The sequence below is a fragment of the Bombyx mandarina genome, chromosome 12 (assembly GCF_030267445.1).
Source record: "Bombyx mandarina strain Sakado chromosome 12, ASM3026744v2".
NCBI lineage: Eukaryota > Metazoa > Arthropoda > Insecta > Lepidoptera > Bombycidae > Bombyx > Bombyx mandarina.
In genome coordinates, this window is record NC_143219.1 from 9,389,760 (window position 1) to 9,414,148 (window position 24,389).

General features: G+C 36.1%; 1 protein-coding gene across 1 annotated transcript in view; it reads left to right on the plus strand.

The window, feature by feature from the left end:
- The window catches only part of ft (cadherin-related tumor suppressor fat), a 135,893-nt gene that overhangs the window by 100,648 nt on the left and 10,856 nt on the right, over nucleotides 1-24,389 (plus strand). Inside the window, exons 2-5 of the mRNA XM_089731924.1 lie at nucleotides 12,870-13,178; nucleotides 14,581-14,814; nucleotides 21,151-21,352; nucleotides 21,630-21,817. Of these exons, the coding sequence (XP_089588050.1) occupies nucleotides 12,870-13,178; nucleotides 14,581-14,814; nucleotides 21,151-21,352; nucleotides 21,630-21,817 (933 nt within the window). The remainder of the gene's footprint in view (nucleotides 1-12,869; nucleotides 13,179-14,580; nucleotides 14,815-21,150; nucleotides 21,353-21,629; nucleotides 21,818-24,389) is intronic.

The window sequence follows — 24,389 nt, forward strand, 5'->3', positions numbered from 1 at the left end:
AACGAACACAGCAAAAAGGATGCTTGTGATGTTTTTTTCGAATAAACAGATTTTCATTTAATTAGATTGATCTTTGTATTTATTGTGCTATTAGGCAAACGAGCGTACGGTCCACCTGATGGTGAGCGGTTACCATCGCTCATGGACGTCAGCAATGCCAAGGGCACAGCCAAATCGCAAAACTTTATCACATTTACTATTTATTAGTCTTCACTGAACTACGATATTCGTTTTGTTAACATTAAAATAGACTAGCTGTACCCGTCCGCTTCGCTGGGCATTTAAAATTAACATTATTATTTCTCACCCCCACAGAGATTCTCATCATTAACGCCCCCGCAACTGGTGTAGGGAGTCCGACACTCATATAAATATTAGCCTATCCATTAAGTACATGTATTTTCTATATGGATACCAAGTTTCAAGTCAATCGGATGCATGGTTCTGTAATTATAACGGAACATCCATAAAACCACTATAGATTTATATATTAGTATAGATAATAATAAAAATAAAATCTATAATATCTTCTAAAAAGGTCTGACTCAAGTCTTTTTGAGTAATTGTTGGTAAGTTTATACATTTTATCACGAAATTCGAAATATTTTTTCTAACATATAAATTCTCTGACTCTGAAATCAGCTGATCGCCACTGCATTGATGCCTTCGAAATATGGTGCTGGAGGAAGATGCTACAAATCCTGTGGACACACATCGGACTAACGCATCGACATTAAGACAGCTCAATATCAAAACCAGGTTCTCTAGCGTCTGCCTCAAGAGGAAATTTAAGTTCTTCGGTCACATTGGCAGAAAGAGCGGTGACAATCTTAAAAAGTTGAAGGTAACTGGCAAGATTGCAGGCAAAAGATCTCGTGGACGCAATCCACTGCACTGGTCCGACCAAAAACGCACCGCTCTGGATACCACAGTCTACGATGCCATACACATCGCCGAGAACAGAGGAAGATGGCGAAATATCATCCAGAGAAAGGTAATGGGAGGAGATGGTCACGACCCTCAGCCATAAGGAATGCGACTGAGGGAGGAGGAGGATTCTTATTTTGATTGGATATGGATATTAAATAATGATTTTGATTGCGATCAGATTCTTGTTTACGAGTGCATTATATTAAGGAGTAATTGCGAATACATAGCGTCGTGACCGCTTCTAGAAAATTCATTAATTTATTCAGCGTCTGCGTTTCGTTTTATAGGTACCCCACGATATATTTTACAAGATCTCAATTAAGCTTATGCATAAAATATGGCTGTCGTAAATATATTTAGTTTTACAATGGTAGGGATTACCAAATGCATTGAAGAATAATTAATTATAAATTCCTCCCCAGTTAAATTGCGAACACAAAACAATTAGTGTCCAAACATGTAATAGAATCTATAGTTAACGGTACTGTATATTATACTACATATTCTATAGACTACTATTTCTGGGAGTGAATATAATAAGTCGCGATAGTATATTATGGCCTCAATGTGAAGATGCAAGCTCAAATCAAACAAACGACCCGACTTCAATATACTGATTTTTTTGAATTATTATTATTGCTTAGATGGGTGGACGAGCTCACTGTTCGTGGACGAGCTCGTGCTGTGGACGAGCTACCTGGTTTTAAGTGTTTACTGGAGCCCATACACATCTCTAACGTCAGTGCGACACCCACCTTGAGATATAAGTTCTAAGGTCTCAGTATTTACAACGGCTGCCCCACCCTTCAAACCGAAACGCATTACTGCTTCACGGCAGAAATAGGCAAGGTGGTGGTACCTACCCATGCGGACTCACAAGAGGTCCTACCACCAGTAATTACGCAAATTATAATTTTACGGATTTCATTTTTATTACACGATGTTATTACTTCACCGTGGATGTCAATCATGAACAATTGTTGAGTACGTATTTCATCAGAAAAATGGGTACCCTGCCTGTGGGATTCGAATACCGTTGCATCGCTACATACGAATGCACCGGACGTCTTATCCTTCAGGCCACGGCGACTTCATTATATTCATTAAAATCCATTTAATTATTACATTATTATATAGTTATACAATATTAAAAAAAATATATATTAAAAAATACACTTTTAAAAATACACCGTATTAAAAATATGTACGTTTCCGCTGATGGCGATGTCTACGACACAAGGCAGCGATTAGGGCTACAGAGTGAGAAAACCTCTTATAATACGGGCCGTATCAAGGATAACTGCTTTCTGTACGAAAGTTAGAAGACTGGTGGTAGGACCTCTTGTTAGTCCGCGCGGGTAGGTACCACCGCCCTGCCTATTTCTGTCGTGAAGCAGTAATGCGTTTCGGTTTGAAGGGTGGGGCAGCCGTTGTAACTATACTGAGATCTTAGAACTTATATCTCAAGGTGGGTGGCGCATTTACGTTTTAGATGTCTATGGGCTCCAGTAACCACTTAACACCAGGTGGGCTGTGAGCTCGTCCACCAATCTAAGCAATAAAAAAAAAAGTTTATTTAGTTGGTCGGAACTTTTCGCTATCAAACCGTGTACCGACACAACTATTGGAATAATGGGAGGTGAATTAAAATCCCACTTTACGGTAGTACAGTGGGCTAGGTATAATAATGTATTAATTTGTCCTTTTTTGTCTACCGATTTTCTCGCCATGAGGAATGGTGATATGAACCAACTCTGCTCTACAATAATATTATTATTGTTATTAGACTATTCACTTTCATGTTTCAAACAATATTTTACTTCAAATGTTTATGCGAATTGAAAGGCATACTTTAATTTCGTCATAGTTACTTTAACTAAAAAATCATGGCTAAGTTAATATTTTTATCAACACTAACCCGTAAGGTTTTTTCTTACTTCGAGTACATACATACAACATAGAAGCCTACCCATTAGCCATTAACTAATTACGTCGCAGACTCGTTTATAAGGGTCACACTTAGCTGTTAAGTGCCCAAACAAAAAAAGCTTTTAAGAAAAGATTCTGCTAATACATTCCGTGACATATTAAACTTTAATTATACATTCTCAACGAATGACGTGCTGAATATAGCGGTCTTTAAAACATCATCGTATCATAAATTAACACAGCATCTTGTAAACTTAACTGATCTATCTGCCCACAATAACAACTGTAGTAGACAAACTAAACACGAACAAATGCTACAATAGTCCCGCCCGGCACGGAAAAAGTCGTGACCATCTCGCGTTCAGGTCAGGATGCTGCGGGCGTAAATAATACCGACGTCCGATCTTAATTATCGGTCCATCGTTAGAGATGACCGACGGGCAGACCGAAATCGGCGAGCGGGTTGCGACATCGTTCTCTGTCGGTAGAAGTGCCCCGTCATTATCGCTCGCATCGCCCACCGATAAATCGCTAGAAACCACCTGTGATACGACCGGTGTTATTGTACATTTGGCAGCGGACATTGTAATTCTTTTGTTGCCATTGCTATTATTTTCAACGCGATGACTTGTGATATTCGACATCGGTAGATGACAGATAAAACTGAGAGACCAGAATTAACTGTGTGTTTTGAAATGAGAGAGCATCGACTGCTATTTAAAATTGGGTTTTGTACAAAAGATTTATTGAGATTGGATCGAAGCTATATATATTTATTTCTAAATTTATCATTTCTATTTCTTTACTTTCTTATCTTCTTTCTTAATTTCTAACTTCATCTTCATTCATTTCTATCTTCACCTTTTTTCTTAATTTCTAACTCAAACACTATTTTTAAATTAATATTTAAATAGATAAAAATACATGTTCCCCTCTAAATTGAATATGAAGTAAAGGAAACATGCAAGAGGATTCAAAACCACTAAGTAAGTGTATCTCAGCATGACGAGTCGAAATTGAAAAATAAATAAAAATGTATCTTATACATAAGCACAATATGGTCTCATTTGATTTGAGTTCGGTATTCTTTAGTAAGCTTGCGGAAGGTCCGTCGCGGTGGATCATACTGGATCCGCGACTGACTCGACGTTGAAAAATTCAGAGCTCGTGATTTTCGTTCGTGTATCTCATTTATTTGCCGAAGACGAATGAGGGCACATTTACTGTTGCAACTGTCTAAGCGCTTTGTTTTCTTATAAACTGAACCAATGTAAAATAGATTTGGCACTTCAAATAAAACTAAATAGTCAGTTTTCGGATAAGTTATAATACAATTTGCGTGTTCAGTAAAACATCAACATAAATTATTCAAAATGTCGGAATTAATATAATGATAATATAAAAAAACGCGATATAAAACTGTGAAAGTAGTTTTAATTATGTCTTTTATTTCTGAAAACCGAAGAAATACTATAACCACGAACAAGAAAAAAATTATACAAGAAGTGCCAAAAAAAATGGAAACTTTTCCCATATTATTTAGCAAATCACCAGAAGACCAATACCATAGAACTTATACAGTACAAGTAGGTGTATATGCAACAATCACAGAATTAAAATATTTGAAACACGCTTAGTTATTACGAAATTATGCTATCGATCAGACAATAATACGGCAGGGATAAAGCCCTCGGGTGTTGAATTTAGCTGAAATTGAGGGTGCTTGCGTGCCTTCTCGCAAGCCGTAACATCTCTCCATGCATAATAATACAACAGTTCCCAAGATCATATAGCACGCGGACGACGTGACGGCTTAGCATAAACTAAATTGAATCCTAATACCTTTGGTTTCAAACTCCGAAATATATTTTTTCTTTACTTATGCCCAGTATTTTATATTTTTTTTCCTACCTATGCTGATAGCCTTGAGAGGCTATTTCAGCTTCGCCCTAACATGTAGGTGAGCTCACGGGGCTAAAACTGGAGTGTTGCTAATATTGACCCTAGCAAGAGCAGTGCTTCGAAGAATCTACCAGGGGATCGGAAACGCGACCCACTGAGAAGATCCGGCGAGAAACTCAGTGGGTTGTCTGTGGGTTAATTCGCTCGTCGAGCCCTTCGTCGCAAGCTTTTGCCCATTAACTATTAAGTAATAGTTTTATATATTTAGTTAGAAAATTTAGGTAGCCATAGTACTGCGATGATTTCGCTTATAATACTGCAAGGGAGATTTAGATCTACGCTTTGATAGCCGTTTCCAGTGCGATTGGCTTGTTTTATGGTTTTTTTTATTTATTTTTATAGTGTACACTAATTAAATTATAATCTCTATGAAAAGCTTAGATATGTTATGGATAAGACATCCTCCTTATAAAACGTTTTTATTACTTTGTGGTATTCACTGCGCGAGGCACTGGTTATAAAGCAGATGTGCACAAGTGATAGTGAACAGTAAACGGCGAGGCGGCTCTTTTTGAAAATTCAAATGAAATTAGTTTAATGTGTAAAATTACAAAATTTTCTTGACGCATATTTGTGTTGCACGAACTCTTGTGTTTTTTCGTGAATTTAGCCTCCGAAACGTTCCGAGCGATGCGCTGAGGGCAATGCAAATTACGTCTCGTCTTATCTGTGCACTTTATCCGGGTACTTTTGTGCATATTTTACATATATTTGCGGGGATGCAATAGCCGGTGTGGGCGGAGCCCGCGCCCGCATGCTAATGCGGCCTGTAAACTGCCGAGAGCACGCAGACGCGGAATTAGGCAATTTCAGCCTAGCTCAGTACTAACTGCCATAAAACCTGTTACTGTCGCGTTTAAAACTGAACTTCAAAACATCGTTTCCTGTTCAGATTTCAGATACGCGAGAAAACCGTCGTTACGTCTCGAAGACGTATGTTTTTATGTTAACGCGTCCAGATAAACCGGATACAATTATTGTAAAGTTTAAATTAATTTATGTTTTAATGTGTAGACACAAAATAAATATGGGCAATAAAGATATGTATCGCATCTTGAGCGCACTAATCTCTGACACCATAACATAATTGTGTTGCGCGAGTCCCGAGGGGAAAGCCGCGTTGCGCGTACGCAGCCTCTTTGCGGTCACGACCACCACTAAACATAGACTAAGCTCTAAACGATGCCACCATATCCGTCCAAAGTGTACACCCACTCATAACTAAGCGCAGCCCTAACTCACTGAGTTCTCATATTATACTGTCCCATTCTGAAATTATATTTTATGTACATATTTAAATATTCATCGGTTATACCGTATCAAGTTTGCGTCTGAGCATTATCTCTCGGTCTCCTCAACCAGTTAGCTGAAGTCGCCCATCGACAGGTATTTAACAACAGCTAATTGACAGTAATTGATGTTGTTCTTATCATTCGCAATGAATCTTAACGTTAGCGGGGTTAAGTTATTTCATATTATGAATACGTAAGACTTTATACGACGCTATGACGTGGCAATTTTGAGCGAAATAATAAGCGTAAGAAATAATCTTAATTAAGGACATCCCAAAAAGCAAAATGAGACGATCATTGTAATTGACGAAAGAATTTCCAGGTAAACGACTGCTTTGATTGATGTCCGTGAAATTAGTCTGTCTCAAAAACGACTAAAGCGTGTGATGGCGATGTATGAAGTTCGATTCAATTTGGATTATGTAAAGATCGCGCGAATTCATTTCGAACGCCTTAAATTAGATTGTAATAAAGATTTGAACTTATTAGTATTTGCGATTATTTTTTTTTAGGCAGCGAAACTTAAAATCAATAATGCTTAACAAATAATCCGACATAAATATTGTTGCGCCTATTTCTTAGAGGTATCTTGAGGTGACAAGGAAAAATTATATTACAAATATAGAATTGACATGCGCGTCCATCTTTTTCTTCGTCGTGATAATTTTAAAAATTTTGACAATTGGTGCCACTATGGCGTTTCTTGATTTGTTATTGGTTCGTGCGATATGACGTCATCGTTGGCCAATCACAGCCATCAATGTATGACGCGACGTTGATTCGTTAACAAACATAAAAAAAATATTGTTTAGAGAAATTTAAATAATGCATTTATAATGTATCACGAGTAGTTAAGCTAAGATAGGTAGATGAACTCAGGAGCTCATTAAAGCAAAGAACTACCAGAGTCTGTAAACCAACGACAACGTTGAGGCAAACATCCACCTTAAGAGAAAAGAAAGAAAGTTATATTTTAAGCGTTCTGTTGCTCACAATTTTTTTTATAGTTTCATGGAAGTGAGTATAAAAACCGTAATGGCGATATTTTTTGTTAGTTGTTAATAAATAGTAAGCAGTGTTAATTGTTTCAGCGTCTCGCCAAAATCTGAAATTTTGTAAATGTTATCTTCATATAAAAGAAAATAAATAATCTTTACGTTATAGTTCACAATATAAATGTTGCTTCTACATAATTAAAAACAAGCGTATAATTTGTTTTAGAAAAACCTCGACGCCTAATATTGCGAATGAATGATAGTACATTTTTTATGCTAACTAACGAAATCAATGAGTACCATTTATCGTCATTTATCAGTTATGGTCTGTATAAATAGCTCGAATAAATCATCAGAACGATCATCAGAATTAACAGTAATAACCGTTTAGAAAAATCATTTATGATGTATTAAAATAATAATCCTACATAGTTAGTCAATAATTGAGCAGAATTTTGCTCCATATTAAAATTTTCTTAATGGGGCAAACAGTAAATATAGATATGCTTTAGAGCAAATAGCTTTAGTATAAACCTCCACACAATTGCCTGAGAAGAGGCCATGTCTAAATCTGTATACACCATCTGTATACATCGCTTCTGTATACACCAGAAAAATATCCAGAATAGGGAAGATCTGTACCAATCTTGTCGTGGGAATAAGCTCTAGAACGAGCTACGAAGCAATAAGGACCACCAATCTCTCCTTCTAACATTTACCGGTTCGTAAAGAGCAACGGTAGAGTGAAAAAGAATCATCTATTCTGCAGAAAAGTCTCCTCTCATGCGAAGCTAGTCCGAACAAGTACATTTGGCTGGCCTAGGGGTGGTTAATGGTAGTGTGTACAGTTTATTCCAATAACCGTATATATGTACGGTTTTTAATCAGTAACGATAAACAAAACTTCACATGGCACATTGGTAACTCGTGTATTGGTCCGTTGCCGCTACCAATCGGAGAATGCATCCTTAAAGCCTTGTTCGGACTAGGCGAGTACTTTAGTCGAGTACCGAATAATTTAGTAGCTAAATGTGTCTGAGCACCAAAAATTTAGTCGAGTAGGTTAGTAAATAAGTTAATCAAGTCAATCCATTTTGTTCTATTTTTTCGGGCGAGTAGCGAGTAGTTTAGGCACTAAATTACTCGGTACTCGACTAAACTACTCGCCTAGTCCGAACAAGGCTTTAGTGATTTTCCCGACTCAACAAAAAAAGGGTTTACAATCCAAAAATGTGTAATATTCAAATAGATCATTATTAAAAATATTAGTTACAAGCAGGCATCGAATATTTCATATTAATTTGGTAGTGAACCATAATCAATTACCGAAACTTGACTAATCGACGTTCCCAATAAACCGACGGACTGTCATTTCTCTTCCTTTAATCGATTACTTCAAACATGAACTCTAGGGGGTCTAATAGCGCATAGACGGCCAATGCGTCGATACACAAGCTTTTTGTTCATAATAAATCTTATAGTCTTTTTGTTGTGAAATATGTTGTGTTCCCTGAGTAAACCCGTTTGTTGTGAGACCGCTCGGAGCGATCAATCCAGCTTTAGATAATACAATTAGATATACAAACTCCGTCATTTCCGTATTATATGACTACCATTCAGAAGTTAATAAACTCATTGGGAATTTGTACAGCTTCGTCCACAATGTGAGTGTTTACAATACGCACCGCGTTTTCTCATGGCGTTCTTCATTTCTGAACAATAAATTTTATTAACACATTTCAATTTAATTGTTCGATAGGCGCGACGTTACAATCGACCTTAATTGATGCCTCCGTTACGTAGAGCAAGCGTGATGCGTAGGGCGAGTGTGCTCGCTCGCTGGGACGGCACCCTCGTTCGAGTACAAAGGAAAGATTGAGTCATCATAACAAATGCGCAGCCTGTCCACGCTGAGGGCAGGAAACTCTCTACAATCGGCCGCTTCTTATCTGTGACGGGCCCGATCATTGTGTCCCGAATACTTCGTGCTCCGTAGCGGCACGGCGCCGATGACGAAATACATAGCATTTCAGTCTTACTTCTCGAGGCTTTGTTGATTTGTCGAGTTCTTTTGCTGTAGATTTTTTTTTTTATGAGCGACCACTCGCTACGTTTATAAAGCTCGCCTCTTCATAAATCTTATCTTATTCATCAAATCTAAAGGAACTATACGACTTCGTTACGTTTTTCTATCGAACGATGTATTTTGGTTTGCTGATATTAATAATAAATCCGGTAATTCTAAAAAGGTTTAATGTCCTAGTGCTTTACTTCGAATATATAACATCTAAGCTAAAAAATCAGTTGCCAATAGTGCAAAATTGTGAAATAGTGTTTGTTGGTTTGTCATCAATCAATTTAAGAGTAATGTAGCTGTTTTCATGTATTTTTTTATTGCTTAGTTAAGTGGACAAGCTCAAGGCTCACCTGGAGTTTAGTTGGTTAATTATAGAAATCAACAGCGTAAATGTCGCCATCCATTTTGAGACGACTTCTTAGTCACAGTTTCACAGTAGACCGGTTGCTCCACTGTTTCCCAGCAGAAAAGATAGGAGATGCGAGCTCACAAGATGCCCCACCATCAGCAGTAACGTATATTATAATTTTTGCGGCTCTAATTTTTATTAATCCTGCATTCTGAACATGAGTTAAGTACGTATTTGATTAGGAAAATTGGCAGCTGCGTGCGGAATTCGAACACCGGTTCGGTCGGATCGCTCCATACGAAGGTACCCGGCCTCTTATCTTTTAGGCCACAATGACATACGGAAATAACGGCGCGGAACACTTATTTCAAAATTAAATCTACATCTTTTTATTCACGACCAGCTGACCCGGCAGACTTCGTAGTGCCTCAATCGATAAATAAAAGATCTAAACTTTTGTATAAAATAAACTTAAAAAAAACAAAAGGAATCCGTCTGACGGGGGACACATCAAAGGAAAAACAAAATTGTTTGTTTTTATATAATTCCGAGCATTTTCATATTTATTCACCTTTTAAACCTTCTCTGGACTTCCACGAATAATTCAAGACTAAAATTAGCCAAATCGGTCCAGCCGTTCTCGAGTTTTAGCGAGACTAACGAACAGCAATTCATTTTTATATATATAGATAGATAGATAGATATGACAATGAGATTTTTACTGTAATATAGAACAACATTTCAAACTAATTTCAGAGACCAGTCTCTCTCTCTCTCTCTGTCTAGGTCCGAACTTCTTGGTTTATTTTTTAGAACATTTCAATATCTAGTTAATAGCTTCCAGCTTTGAATAGACTTAATTTTTTAGGTATAACATCCAAACCTTCTTTGTAATGGTTGTATATACATTCTGACACAATTCGTCATTAATATTCACGTACAAATGTATCTAAAGCACAAAAAAAAATCTACCGCAATTTGTATGTGAAAAAGACCAAATTATGAAATGGAAAAAACCACTTCATTAATCATATTGATGAATGTAACTTTGTGATACACAAATCTGACGTCAGAAACGTCGAATGCGTCCTTAAATGTTTACTGTTTGTTATAAGAGGTGAATAAGTTTCAATCATAGATGCATATATTTTTTTAACGAATTCCGAATAGATTTTCTACGTTATCCATATTTAATTTGTCACTGAAATTAATTTAGAATTGACTTGATTAATGGCTAAATTACTTGGGCACATCCGTACTGTTTGCATATGATTAACTTAAATGCATAATAGTTTAAATGTAATACAATCACGTTCTTATTAATAAACTAGCCGTACTCGCCGCTTCGCTGGGCATTTAAAATTAACATTATTATTTATTGTCATTATTATTAGGGAGTCCAAGGCTCATATAAGTATTAGCATATCCATTAAGTACATGTATTTTCTACACGGATACCAAGTTTCAAGTCAATCGGATGCATGTTTCAGTAGTTATATCGGAACATCCGAAAAAACTACTGTAGATTTATATATTAGTACTAGCTGACCCGGCAGACTTTGTAGTGCCTGAATTGATAAATAAAAGACCTACAATTTTGTATATAATAACCTTAAACAAAAAAAAAAGGAAAAACAAAATTGTTATTTTAATTTAATTCCGAGTATTTTCATATTTATCGACCTTTTCTGGACTTCCACAAATAATTCAAGACCAAAATTAGCCAAATCGGTCCAGCCGTTCTCGAGTTTTAGCGAGGACTAACGAACAGAAATTCATTTTTATATATATAAATAGATGTAGTGGCATTGAGGAATAGAGACAGAGGGCTTCAAATGTAATCAAAAGAAATAGTATACGCTATAGGCAAGGATACAGCTTCAATGCTTTTTTTAATTGTTTAATAAACAATATTCTATTTCGTAATCCGAACAGAGTTCGAAGCCGCACATTTGCCGGGACAGTCACCGGCGGCTGCATTTTTAGAATTATTAATTTGGTTCGTTGTTCTTTTACTGTGTTAAAGTAACCCGATTTTGTGCCAACCTCATAAATAAAACATGACTGGCCTCTCTTGATTATGTTTTGTTGGTCCCGTGTTTGCTTAAATACTTTATTATGAAGTTTCTTTTTTTTTACAATGCTTCTTTAAAATTATTTTATATAAATGTATGCATCTATCGGATTTTTAAAACCTCACAAATTATTGTTCAAATATTTTTTTTGCCTACCTATTTACCTCCTTACGTATTTACCTAGTTACCTCGAGGGGTTATGCTAGCTTCAATGAACGTGTAGGCTTAGCCTAAGAGACTTTGCTAATATAGATATAAGACAAAGCAAAAAAGCAGACCTTAGCCAGAGCAATGCTTCGCTAAGTCTACCACCAGATCGAAAACGCGACACACTGAGAGGATCTGGCGAAAAACTCAGTAGGCCTAGGTCTGTGGAGGTTGTTATAATGTAGTATGTACTAGTTTTGGACTTCTAAAAGTGCTTACAAAATATCAATTAATTAAGAAAAAAATAACAAGGGTTTTACGATTTATACTAGCATCTAATTTTTATGTTTCAGAATATCGTGAAATAATCGATGTATTGATTACTGTATGATAAAATTTTTAATCACAATATCCATTGCATTTTCATAAATACAATCAAAGTCTATCTATAAGACGGTAAAAGATAAAATCTCTCCTCTGTCTGTATCAAACCTCTTTATGTTTTATTGACATACCCCATAATTGTTATTAAACTTTACAATTCATACTCTTCCAAGGTAAAAACAAACAAGTGGAACTCTGAATCGTAAAACATGTTTATTTCCTACCACTTAGTTATAGATAAAACAAAACAACTAGCAATTATGTCAATATTACTTATTAAATAAAATTAATTAAGAAAGTCTAGGTTCCTTAAGAAATAAACTTAATTGGAATAATTTCCTTGTATGTTATTATAGAAAAACGAACGAATGGAGAATAAGAGTTTAGTATTTTCTTCGGTTTTCGCGATTCATATAATTTAATTCTACTTTTATGGTTTAATTTTGCGTTTTGTTTTTATTGTCATCATATCAATTTCGACGTTTAGAATATTTTACAGTTTTCGCGGTCACGGTTGTCAATTTTAATAATAAGCATTTATTTCTTGAAAATTATTCTTTGTGGGATAAGGAATCGAATCGTTTTAAACGCTAACGTAATCGATATGTCAATTACTGATTTTGATTGAAGTATCAATGTTGCAGTATCGATTTTTAATAATCTCAAAATTCCTTTCGTTCCATTGAAAATCGTCATTATCAATAAACTAACGTAAAATTCCTTTTACAGGTTGAAGTTGTGATCCTGGATAAGAATGACAGCCCTCCCGAATTTGTGAATATTCCGGCTGCTTACATGGCTTCAGAAGACTTGGCTCCGGGACAGAGGGTCGCTACTATAACCACAGAAGACCCTGACACCATCGGCACTATCACGTACACTATACAGAACGAGGAACCGACTCCTTTCACTCTGGATTCTAGTACTGGTGTCCTAACACTAAAAGACCCATTAGATAGAGAGACAGTTCCGGAATATAAAGTTATCGTCAGAGCTGAAGATGGGATTCAATTTACTGATGTGACTATAACAGTTCAGGTTTGTATTAAAATATAGAAACATATATTTTGATAAAACAATGGCTTCAATATCTCCATATAAATATTTGATATCTAGGAGTTGTATAATACACAAAACATTTCCAAACATATTTGTACAAACCCTTGCAGTTAAGCTAGTTACAACGTCAATATTATTTGATATGCTCATAATGAAATATGGAAATAAAATTAAATGGATGTGGAGAGCGGAACACTGGGCTTAGATTGGGGCGTAAATTGGGAGATTAATAATCTTAGTCGCTTTTAAAACGATTGAAAAACATTCCTTCCATGTGGTACATTTGGCTACAGTAGTTTTAGGCTATATTTGTGCGTCTTCCCATAGATTTCTGACGTACTATTTTTGTTTATAAGTGTCGTAAATATAACTTTAAATTCGTGCAAAAACTAACTACCTAATTAGTTAATCTGGAATTATCAGATATGAATATACTATTAATATTCAAATCATTTTTAAAGAACGCGCTGTATGATTTTTTGTTCAAATTAGATTATGAGCATTTCGTTTGTTTCTAGAATAAGTAACTTGTTGTTTTTACCGTTCCCTGCCGGCTTGTCTGCCGATATGACATGTAAGTACCAGTGGCAGTTGCTCAGATTTAAGCATGTTCAGTAAAAAAGTACAGTCGGTAACACAAACGTACAATATTAATTCGTGAGTCATTTTTAAGCTTTAAATTGACTAATATGGATAGGTTTAGCACGGCGTTTTTTTATTTCGTCTCAAATTAATTTAAGATGATCAAATTAGTCATTTAACTTTTCTAACATATTTTTCCTCATATTTCGCTTAAAATTCACCGATTGACGGGAAAAAATTGATAAATAACTAAAACGGCCTAATGAATATTGTCATTGAACAAAATAAGAATGAAATGTAATTATAAATCTACAGCAACTGTTCGTCACTGTACATCGAAGTTACTCGAGTATCATGTTAGATGTGTTTATATAAATATATCTATATTATTATCTGCATCTCGGTCCAAAGCCGCGTCGGCTTCAATCAGTTGAATTCTTATCACGGTGTCTACATCCACATGTCTGTTCGACGGATGACTGGCGATTAACTAATCATTGAAGCTTTTAGGTCTGTTTCCATACATACTGTGTACGTACCTTCCCTGCGTACCTATGAATATAATTCATTGCAACATTTCGAATGAATGACATTTTATTGGTAAGACAATCGAAGTGTTTTTACAGTTTTAGTAAATTTTTTCTCGGTGAATGTTTTTATTTTGTCTTACAAATGTACTTTAGAACTCATAAAATTCTCTTACTTAAATAAAATGTGCTTACGTTCACTTAAATTACCAGTCAAAGCACGTTCAACGATACAGCTGCCATAATTCGCATTTGTGACATAAAAATTTCAGGTAACGGACACCAACGACAACCCGCCCGTTTTCAAAGAAAGCGCATACTCTTTCGACATTCCCGAGAACGCAGCGAGAGGTTCTGTGGTGGGCACCGTGGCGGCCATTGACCCTGATTCCGGGCCAAACGCTCAATTGACGTACACTGTCATATCGGACTGGGCCAATGACGTCTTCTCGCTCAATCCTCAGACTGGAGTCTTCACGCTCACTGCTAGACTCGACTATGAAGAGGTCAGTAGATCTACTATATATTTATCTGATATTAAAAATTAACGTATGGCTTGTTTAACTGTTTTTTATGTATGAGCTGCGTCTTTCATATAGACCATAGATAATACACATAAATTAGTAATAGATTTTTTATTTTTTTTATTGCTTAGATGGATGGACGAGCTCACAGCCCACCTGGTGTTAAGTGGTTACTGGAGCCCATAGAGATCTACAACGTAAATGCGCCACCCACCTTGAGACATAAGTTATAAGATAAGCAACTCAAGCTCTCAACAAAAATGTTTACGGGCGTCGGCCACTAGATGGCTTCGCTTCGATTAGTTGCTCATTGCTCCTATAGATGGTAGTAACATAGTCATATATTTTAGTAACACAGTAACATATTCCTATAATTTATTTTTAATGAAGGATTTGTAAATTTTCAAACACCACAAATTTATATCAATTTGTTTATAATAAATAGAGACTTGTATGATATTTTTATTTGTATTTTCTATGTTTAGGTTATACAATAATTAAATGCCTTAACTTTAACAGCATATAAGTTTAGGGGCATCAACTACAAGATGTCGATAGTTTCCATACGAAAAATATTTGTCCTAAAGTAGCAAAGAATGTTTGCATAGTGACAGTCACAGCTGAGCGTGCGATGTTTTCATTATTACCTACAATAAACACTAATAAATCGGACTGATTCGAAGAAAATTGTTAGTTTCGTATCTTATTCGTTTTAAATTTGCAAACAAGAACTATATTCCTACAAATGTGACGTCAATCTACATTTATTCTCGACTAATTCAATTAACAGACAACGGCTTAAACTGAGCAAGCTGAATAAATTATTGGGTTTCTTATTTCGCGAGCCCGTTCGGAATGCAGAACAAAATGACAAGAAAAAAGTTAATTGCGTTCAAGACGATTGAGTTGTAAATATGTATATTATCAATATAAGTTCACAGCAGGCTCGATCCGGTGATCGGGCAAAAGTTTAAAAACGCTAATAAAATGTGGCGACACAGTCGTAAAAATGGACAACGTGTGGAATCAAAAACACTTAAAATAGATTAAGCGTGCAAAATATTTCCACTTCGTGCGAGGAATGAAGCGGTTTCATATTAATTTTACCTTGAAACATACATATTATTTCCTTTGTGTTGTTCCCTCTGAATTCTTCTCATTACTCTTACCGTAGCAAGTGAAGTCAACAAAACATATTATTATATTCACATTGCACTCAAGTTTAAAATTCTACAACTGATCGACTATATGAACCCTCTTTGAGAACAGTCAGCCTCTTTTTTTTTTAACGTTGGGGAATCCATTTACGGTTACACGGTCGAGGGTAACAGACCGGGCTATGTCGGACTCCGGCGCCTCCAGAGAAGAAGAGGGAGAAGAGGAAGACCGGGATCCTTCTCTTCTTCCGAGTCCTGCCGGGAGATTACGCTTTGAGAAAGGCGCGCGAGGCACGGCACGGACTCAGCCACGCAAGAGCTGCCCCGCAAAACCGACTACCGACTAAACCCCATCAAGCCCCACCACTCCGACTCCACGAAACCCACGGTACCGCAAAGTGCGCGCCGAAGGGAGAACAGTCAGCCTGAGTTTAAGAAGTCAGGATAGAAAATATTGGGGGTATTTAGTTAGGTATTTTGCTCTTGAGAGTTGAACAAGTAGTGCGGGAAGCGTTGGTACGTCAATGCCTTCAAATACTTTAAGCCACTGTAAGGTCGATTCTCAACTGATAAATAACGCCTGTGCGACTCTTGAGACCAGTATGCCGCACTGTTTTGCGACACACAGTAATGTAATGTAAAAATTTACTGGTGGTAGGACCTCTTGTGAGTCCGCACGGGTAGGCACCACCACCCCGCCTATTTCTGCCGTGAAGCAGTAATGCGTTTCGGTTTGAAGGGTGGGGCAGCCTTTGTAACCATACTGATACCTTAAAAGTAGAACTGATATCTCAAGGTGGGTGGCGCATTTGCTTTGTAGATGTCTATGGGCTCCAGTAAGCACTTAACACCAGGTGGGCTGTGAGCTCGTCCACTAATCTAAGCAATAAAAAAAATGTACAGACGAGGATGTTACAATTAAGAATAAATGTTTATAAAGTAGTAACTAAGTAGTTTATTAGTACTAGATGACCAGGGAATGGTTTTTGCCGAATTACAATTTAAAAATACATAATAATATTTTATTTGTATTTGATATGTAAACGTGTAAGCTGCTAAAGAAAAAGAAGAGCACTTCAAAAGGTTTCAGTGTTTGTTGACGTAAATACATTACTTTGTCAAAAAAATGCTTCATATATTTGATTCAGAACTATGTATTCGATAAGTAGATAATATCGTCCCAATAAAAACACAAGTAGATTAAATAAGAATGCGATTATAGTAGGTCTCTTCTCGCCGCTCGAGAGCTCGCTCGTCTGATTGATTTCGATTTTTAATTTATTCATGCGTTAATTAATACGAAGTTTATAAATTGCCGTGTCAATTATAGTAGCCGTGTAATTATTCTGACAGTCGCATACCCTTTTACAAAACTGATTACCTTGTATTATTAGCAGACAATACACACACAATACTTCAATTTATTTGTAATCTATATATATAATATAATACGTGAAGCAAAAACTTTGTATCCCTTTTTACGAAAATTGCGCGGACGGGGGAGTATGAAATTTTCCACACTTATAGAGAATATAGAGAAGAAGTGCACAATGGTAATTTTTTTTTTAAATAATGCATAAAAGATACATTAAATCAATAAAGAAAACATTACACACACTACATACCATGTATTTGACGCACACACGCATGCATACTATTTATTGTCAAACTTTTGTTCTTGACGTCTGTTGTCAAATTGAGAATAGATTAAATATTGTTTGTCTTTGTTAATATTTTTTTATAGTGTAGTCTTGGCGAAATTTGTGATTATAGAAGTATAACATACAATCATAATAGTGTACAAACTTACAATTCCAATTAATTATAGTCGAATTTCGACTACTGCGGGACCTCTAGTTTAATTAAAAGCATAAACGCCAGAACACAACGGGGATAATACATAAAGTGAACATCTGTGTATATATATTAAAATATATTTGCGGAGTTGCAGATACATTCGGAAAAACAATAGTTAAACGTTGAATTACAAAGACGACCAATTGATCTTCTTTTTTCAATTTTATTAAATTATCTCTGTGCGTAATTTTTCGTTGTTCGATAGTTTTAAAACTACCGTCAAATCACGAAACAACTTGTTGAAAAACAGAAACAGAAAAAAAACATTTCTAACTTGCTTTTATGTTTGGAAAATTGCTTATTTAATCATTCAATACTAAACTCCAAAGCGAATCATGAGAAAAACTAACGGATGTTTTATTTTATGCATACATTATGTTACTATAGAAGGAACTATTTCCTAATGGGCTGTTAGTACCAGCTTTACTTGTTAACGTTTATTACTCGCCTCAACAATTTATCCTGAATACTGTTTATCAGGTGAAATTTATAAATTTATGGGAAATATAAATAAGCCGTATAGCGAAGGCCATTTTCATTATTGGCTAAAATAAAGGTTCCCTAAATGACTTAATATCCATACAAAATGAACCCAACAAAAAATATAGCATGCGTTATTATTTCAATAATATAAAAGTAAATTAATTTCAATAAACGCTTGATTTAAATAGGATTATAAAAAATAATATTTAATAAATTTTACATGTTTTTATCCAGCCCCTGAGTGCTCGGGGCTACGCAATGCGGTTGAAAGAATTATCTCAACATAGATCTTATGGGGGGGCGTTGACCGCTCAGGCTCTAGTAAACGAGGACGTTACAATTTTAAGTATCCACCTACTAAGAGCCACATAATTATTGAACGACTAACTAATGGTCAGAAACATCTTAAGTTTATGTTGCTTAAAATTTATGCACACAAGCGTCTCTACGCGGGAAATTTTCTAAACAAAAAATGTACGAACCTGAGCAGTAGTTTTTGTGACATAGGTTGGAAGTGTTTTCATAATTGGAACGAAGTTCTGAAGTTCGAAGTTCTTTTTACAGGTGGTAGGACCTCTTGTAAGTCTGCGCGGGTAGGTACCACCGCCCTGCCTATTTCTGCCATGAAGCAGTAATGCATTTCGGTTTGAAGGGTGGGGCAGCCGTTGTAACTATACTGAGATCTTAGAACTTATATCTCAAGGTGGGTGGCGGATTTACGTTGTAGATGTTCATGGTCTCCAGTAACAGCTTAACACTAGGTGGGCTGTGAGCTCGTCCATCCATCTAAGCAACAAAAAAAAATAAAAAAAGAACTTCCTTATGGGACGATGCGGAGGAGTAGCCTAACCGGGAAAAAACGTCCGTGACGTAAGATTTTTTCTATTTAGTTTGTTATCAACAGATGTCGCTTCACGTAAATTCAACAATTCTTGAATCGCGGTGACGGGATGTTACACAGTTAATAGATGTTCTCGTATTTCTCTTGCTAATCATACTTAGCTGGCGTAGGGGGTACCGTGATCATGCAGGCGGTTCCCCCAAGGCGAGGCTGCTCCATTGCACTGCGAAGTGGTTGACCTTTGCGATTATTTTTATTTTTATCAATAACAATATTAAATTCGAATAATTATTTTCTTTATACCTCGAATAGAACTTAAAATTAATATTTTTATAATAAGAAACTTCGTTCCTATCCGGTTTCCCACAACACCACACATTTTTTTTTTGTCCTTATACGCAGACGGGTATGCGGCTCAGCTGATGGGGAGTGGTTTCAGTCGCTCATGGACGCCAGTAATGTCGGGGTTAGAACGGAGTTGCTGCTTAGCGCAACTCGTGATGAGTTTAAAGATCATCTACCTAGTGTTAAGTGATCAGCAAACCCTATCTGTCAGCATCACGTAGTCATCTACATAACATGACTACGTGAATGACTACAGACGCTTTAAGATAAGCATAAGCAAAGATGTAACGATGGCTACCCGACGTTTACACCAATACAATTTATAAACCAAGGACTACATACAAGGACTTTTTATATTCAATGCTTCAAAGAATAAATAGATGCATATCGGTTGCACATAGAAACACGGCAATCATTTTACATTGTATTTGATGGATTTTCCAATCAGCGACTTTTATCTACTAAAAAAAATCATCCTTCAACGCTATAATTATCTGGTCACCGTTTCCGAGACATTGTATGCAAAGATCGGAAGTCGACGGATCACGTATGCGAAGCGATTCGTCGCCGGACCTCATCAAGTCGCCGGCTCGGCTAATTAGTAAAAACAATTCGTTGAGTACATAAGTCCTCTCGACCGCCCGCCAATTCCCCGTAGCCCACTAGAGAGCTGCTAATTTCATCCCGGTACAGTTTTTTCGCGTCGCGCATCATATTCGGCATTTGCCCGCTCGATCCGCCATCGAAATTAAGGCTCGAACAATGTCGGACAAAGCGGCCGTCCGCAAAACATCCCCGGGCCGGATTCCACGGTCAGCACTTGTTTTTTTAAAACGTCATCTCGTTCCACGTTCGCGAATGAGGGATTCTGTCATTGCTGGAAAGCCTCCAAGTTATTAAGTGGAAAATCTAAATACCCACTTCGTTACCAATCGGGTCAACGCTTTTTAATGTGATCTATTTATTTGTAACATTCAACGCTATGGTTTCATTGTTTTGAATTATTTTCTTGTTAAAGGAAAACGAATGTATCGTAACTTAATGAGTAGTGCGACAGCTCCTTTATATGCCTCTAAGATTCATTGTCAAACTAGCTAGTCGTTTCCTGTGATCGATAAAGTAATGCGAATATGCCTTTGTTCGAATCGGTATTCACAAAATCAAGAAACACTTACTTAGTATGTCTTCTTGAACGACTTGCACGTGTTCATGAACTTCACGTGCGATAATAATCAAACCCACAAAATTTACGATATACATAGCATAAGCGGTCTGCCGCGATTGAGTCGTGCGTTTTGAACTAAAGGGTGGCACCACCTACAATTCTATTGAGACTTCGATAGCTTGTCTCAAGGTGGGTGCAACGCATTCACATTATGATCTCTATGGGCTCCGACAGCCACTACCAGTTGGGTCGTGAGCTAGTTAATCAATTAATGTAAGAAAAAAAATAAAGTTCGATGTTAACAGAGTATCCATATCAGAAATACACATAAACCCAAATTCCTAAGAAAATAGAAGTTGCTGGAAATTTCTTTAAAACTAACAGAAATACAAGTCCAATTCGATCATACTTTTTATATATTTTATATAATGTTAAATAATTAATATTAATTTAATACGTTATTATTCTAGATACAACACTATATACTAGTCGCGCAGGCACAGGACAGCGGTCACCCATCATTATCGGGGACTGTTACAGTATACGTGAATGTAATCGACCTCAATGATAACGCGCCTCTGTTTGATCCAATGAGTTTCTCTAACGAAATACTAGAAGACGTTACCATCGGATCTTCAGTGGTAACAGTCAGCGCAACGGATTCAGACTCAGGTAAATAAATTAACTTAATAATTTATCAACACATTGTTTATGCATGATCTTATTAGTTTCGATAGTACTTATTATACATATTATTTTCTTATTAGATTATTATTATATTATTCTTTTAAATATTAAGAATGATATACGAGAGTAATTTTAAAATTTTATACTTTATTTTATGCGAATCAATTGGGATACTAAGAAGTGAGTACACTAATAATAATTAATAGCATTCAAAGCGCCTTTTTAGTTTCAAGAAAAAAATAATTAAACACTTTTATTTCAGGTTTAAATGGAAAAATTCGATACAGCATCACATCCGGAGATGAAAACAAAGATTTCGGGATTGCCGACAATGGCACTATTTACACAGAGAGATATTTAGACAGAGAAAAGTTACCAATTTACAACCTTGTTGTGACTGCAAGGGATTCAGCCAAGCCACCCGAACCTCAGCTGTCGTCTACTGTTCAAGTAAGTAGATAACGTAGTATTTTCTTAGTTTTTTCGTAAACCCCAGATATATTTAAAACGACTATTGGAGTTTAATCTCGGGTTAGGTATTGTTGTTTTATTAATTTCTTAAGCTTCTGATATTTTACACGTGGTCGTTTTCGTGGTCACGGATGATCGATAATATTATAGTTGTAATAATATTAATAACATCTCTGTGGCATATTGTGAGCTAGCACGAGCCCACCATTCTGCCTGTTCCTACCACAAATCAATCGTGCATTCCCATTTGTAAGACACGATAGCTTTACGAACCATAATTGCAACCAACATCTATGGTAAAAAAATGCATTAACAAAATGCAGTAAAAATTATACAATGTTTCATCATGCACACGAATTGAGTTGGTTAAGATTTACAACAATATAATAGTTGAAATGATTTCATTTTACAACTCATCACCTGAGGTCAAATTAATTTTTATATCTGTCCGACCAGTAGTATCTTGGAAGACGCAGTAGATAAAAAGAAAGAAAGAGAAAGAACTAACTGTCTCATTAATTCATATTGATTACAAGTTTACCAATCACTGTCCTATAAAGAGTTTAACGTCACAAATATGACCGCTAGTAAAATAGTAAGCTTAATCAAAGAAGAATATGTTGCGCCGACCTCGCCTAGTAGAATAAAGTGTAAAGAACATTATGCGGTTGTTACTCTGAGGCTATCGTGATAAATAAATTGTAAGGAGTAACCACCAAAGGCTGTATTTAAGTTTTATTTTCAATGTAGAAGTTACAGCGAACATTGTTTACACACTGTTTTTAATTTGTCTCAGTTTGTAAATTGTACACCACGGTTCCAAAGGGTAGCAATTCTAAAATATGTTCTTGGGTAATTAAGAAGTAAATGACATAGTTGTTTTGCTCGTATTGTATTAAGATTTTTATTATAATGATATGTAACGCTACACAGCGATGAATGTTTTAAGAATCGCAAGAAAGTGAATTAAAAATCATGGTTTTTTTGACACATATTTTTTCGTTTTGTTTTTTCATAGAAAACAAGAATTTCGTAATGACACTCCATTCATTTTAAGCTGGTTTCGCTTTTCTCTCAGTTATCTTAATTTCATTAAATTCGTAGCATGTCGCTCTTTGGGACTAAAGTTTTCATATGTATGGTATAAAAATACACATAGCTACACGTCCTTAGGGATTCATCAGATTCAATAACCTTTGCACTAGACGCCTCCAGCTCTAACACTAGGAGCAGGCTTAGAGACCCCGATAACCGTACTCGTCGAACTCGACAAAGAGTTCGACGTGCAACCTAACCCATGAATCAGCTCGCTGAGTTTCTCGCCGGATCTTCTCAGCGGGTCGCGATTCCGATCCGGTAGTAGATTCATTCGCGAAGCAGCTGCTCTTGAGCTGTTAGGTCTCCTTCGGAGGCGCTCGGGCAGCTGTTAGCAAATTCCTCCCCTTCTGGCTGAGCCTTTGCTCGCCCACCTGTCCTGGTGAAACTGGAAAGGCCTTCGGGCCACCAGTAATCCTTAAAAAAAAAAAAAACATAACTAATTTGTTGTACTTGTAAATATTTTATGCACAAATTTTCGTTCTAGATTTGTAAATAGTAATTGCGTTACGTTCATAAGTTATCAACTTTGTTAGTCTGTTAGTGCTAATGGTAATATACGAAGTAACGATTGTTCACAGATTATTACAGTGCGTAATTGGTAATTGCAAAGGAAATCAATCATAATCGCTATTTGAAACGCCATCATAAATAATAAAGTTTTAGTCTAATTTATACTTTCTGTAGGAGTCGAGTTATTGTGGCTCGATTTCGAAGAATGCCTTCTTCACGGTTTGTTATTTTGTCAGGCTCAACGTTTACTCTTACAGGGCTATGTTACTTTTCGTAAGTTCTCACTAACGAGTTGTCAGTATTTCACATGGTATTCAGAAAGCATACATACATACGTGCTTACTCATGAAAGCAATATTACTGTTATTATTTAATCAATTGATTTCAGTATAAATTTTTTTTGTTGTTTAACTTTAAACTGAACATGACAAGAAATGAAGATCGTAGTATCTTGTAATAATTCTTGACACGATAACATTTGAAAGAAAAAACTCGTAACGTTTTTTAATACATTTTTATTGGCTTTATATATATAAAGTAAGGTAAGGTAAGGGAATAATTCGAATTTTCACCAATTTTAAAATGTCCCGAATAACTTCACACTTGTAAACAACAACCCATTAGAAAACAATAATATTAATTCTTGTATCTTAGCCTTATATTCTGATCACAATGACCAGGACCCACCTCCATCAAAATATACCGTAGTCTTTTAATTACAAGTCTGTACCTTCAGCCTTCAGTCTGTAGCCTCATAATTCCGTATTTAGAATTGCCTGCCTGGACTGCCAGCATCATACTAAATATACGTCGTAGTATTCCTATAAAATGAATACATAGGACGGTAGCTTTCATAATGTTTACAAAACTCACGTTCGTTACGAGCTATTGTTATGCATCCATTGTTGGATACTACAATATACCTCTGATGAGACTTCTTGAA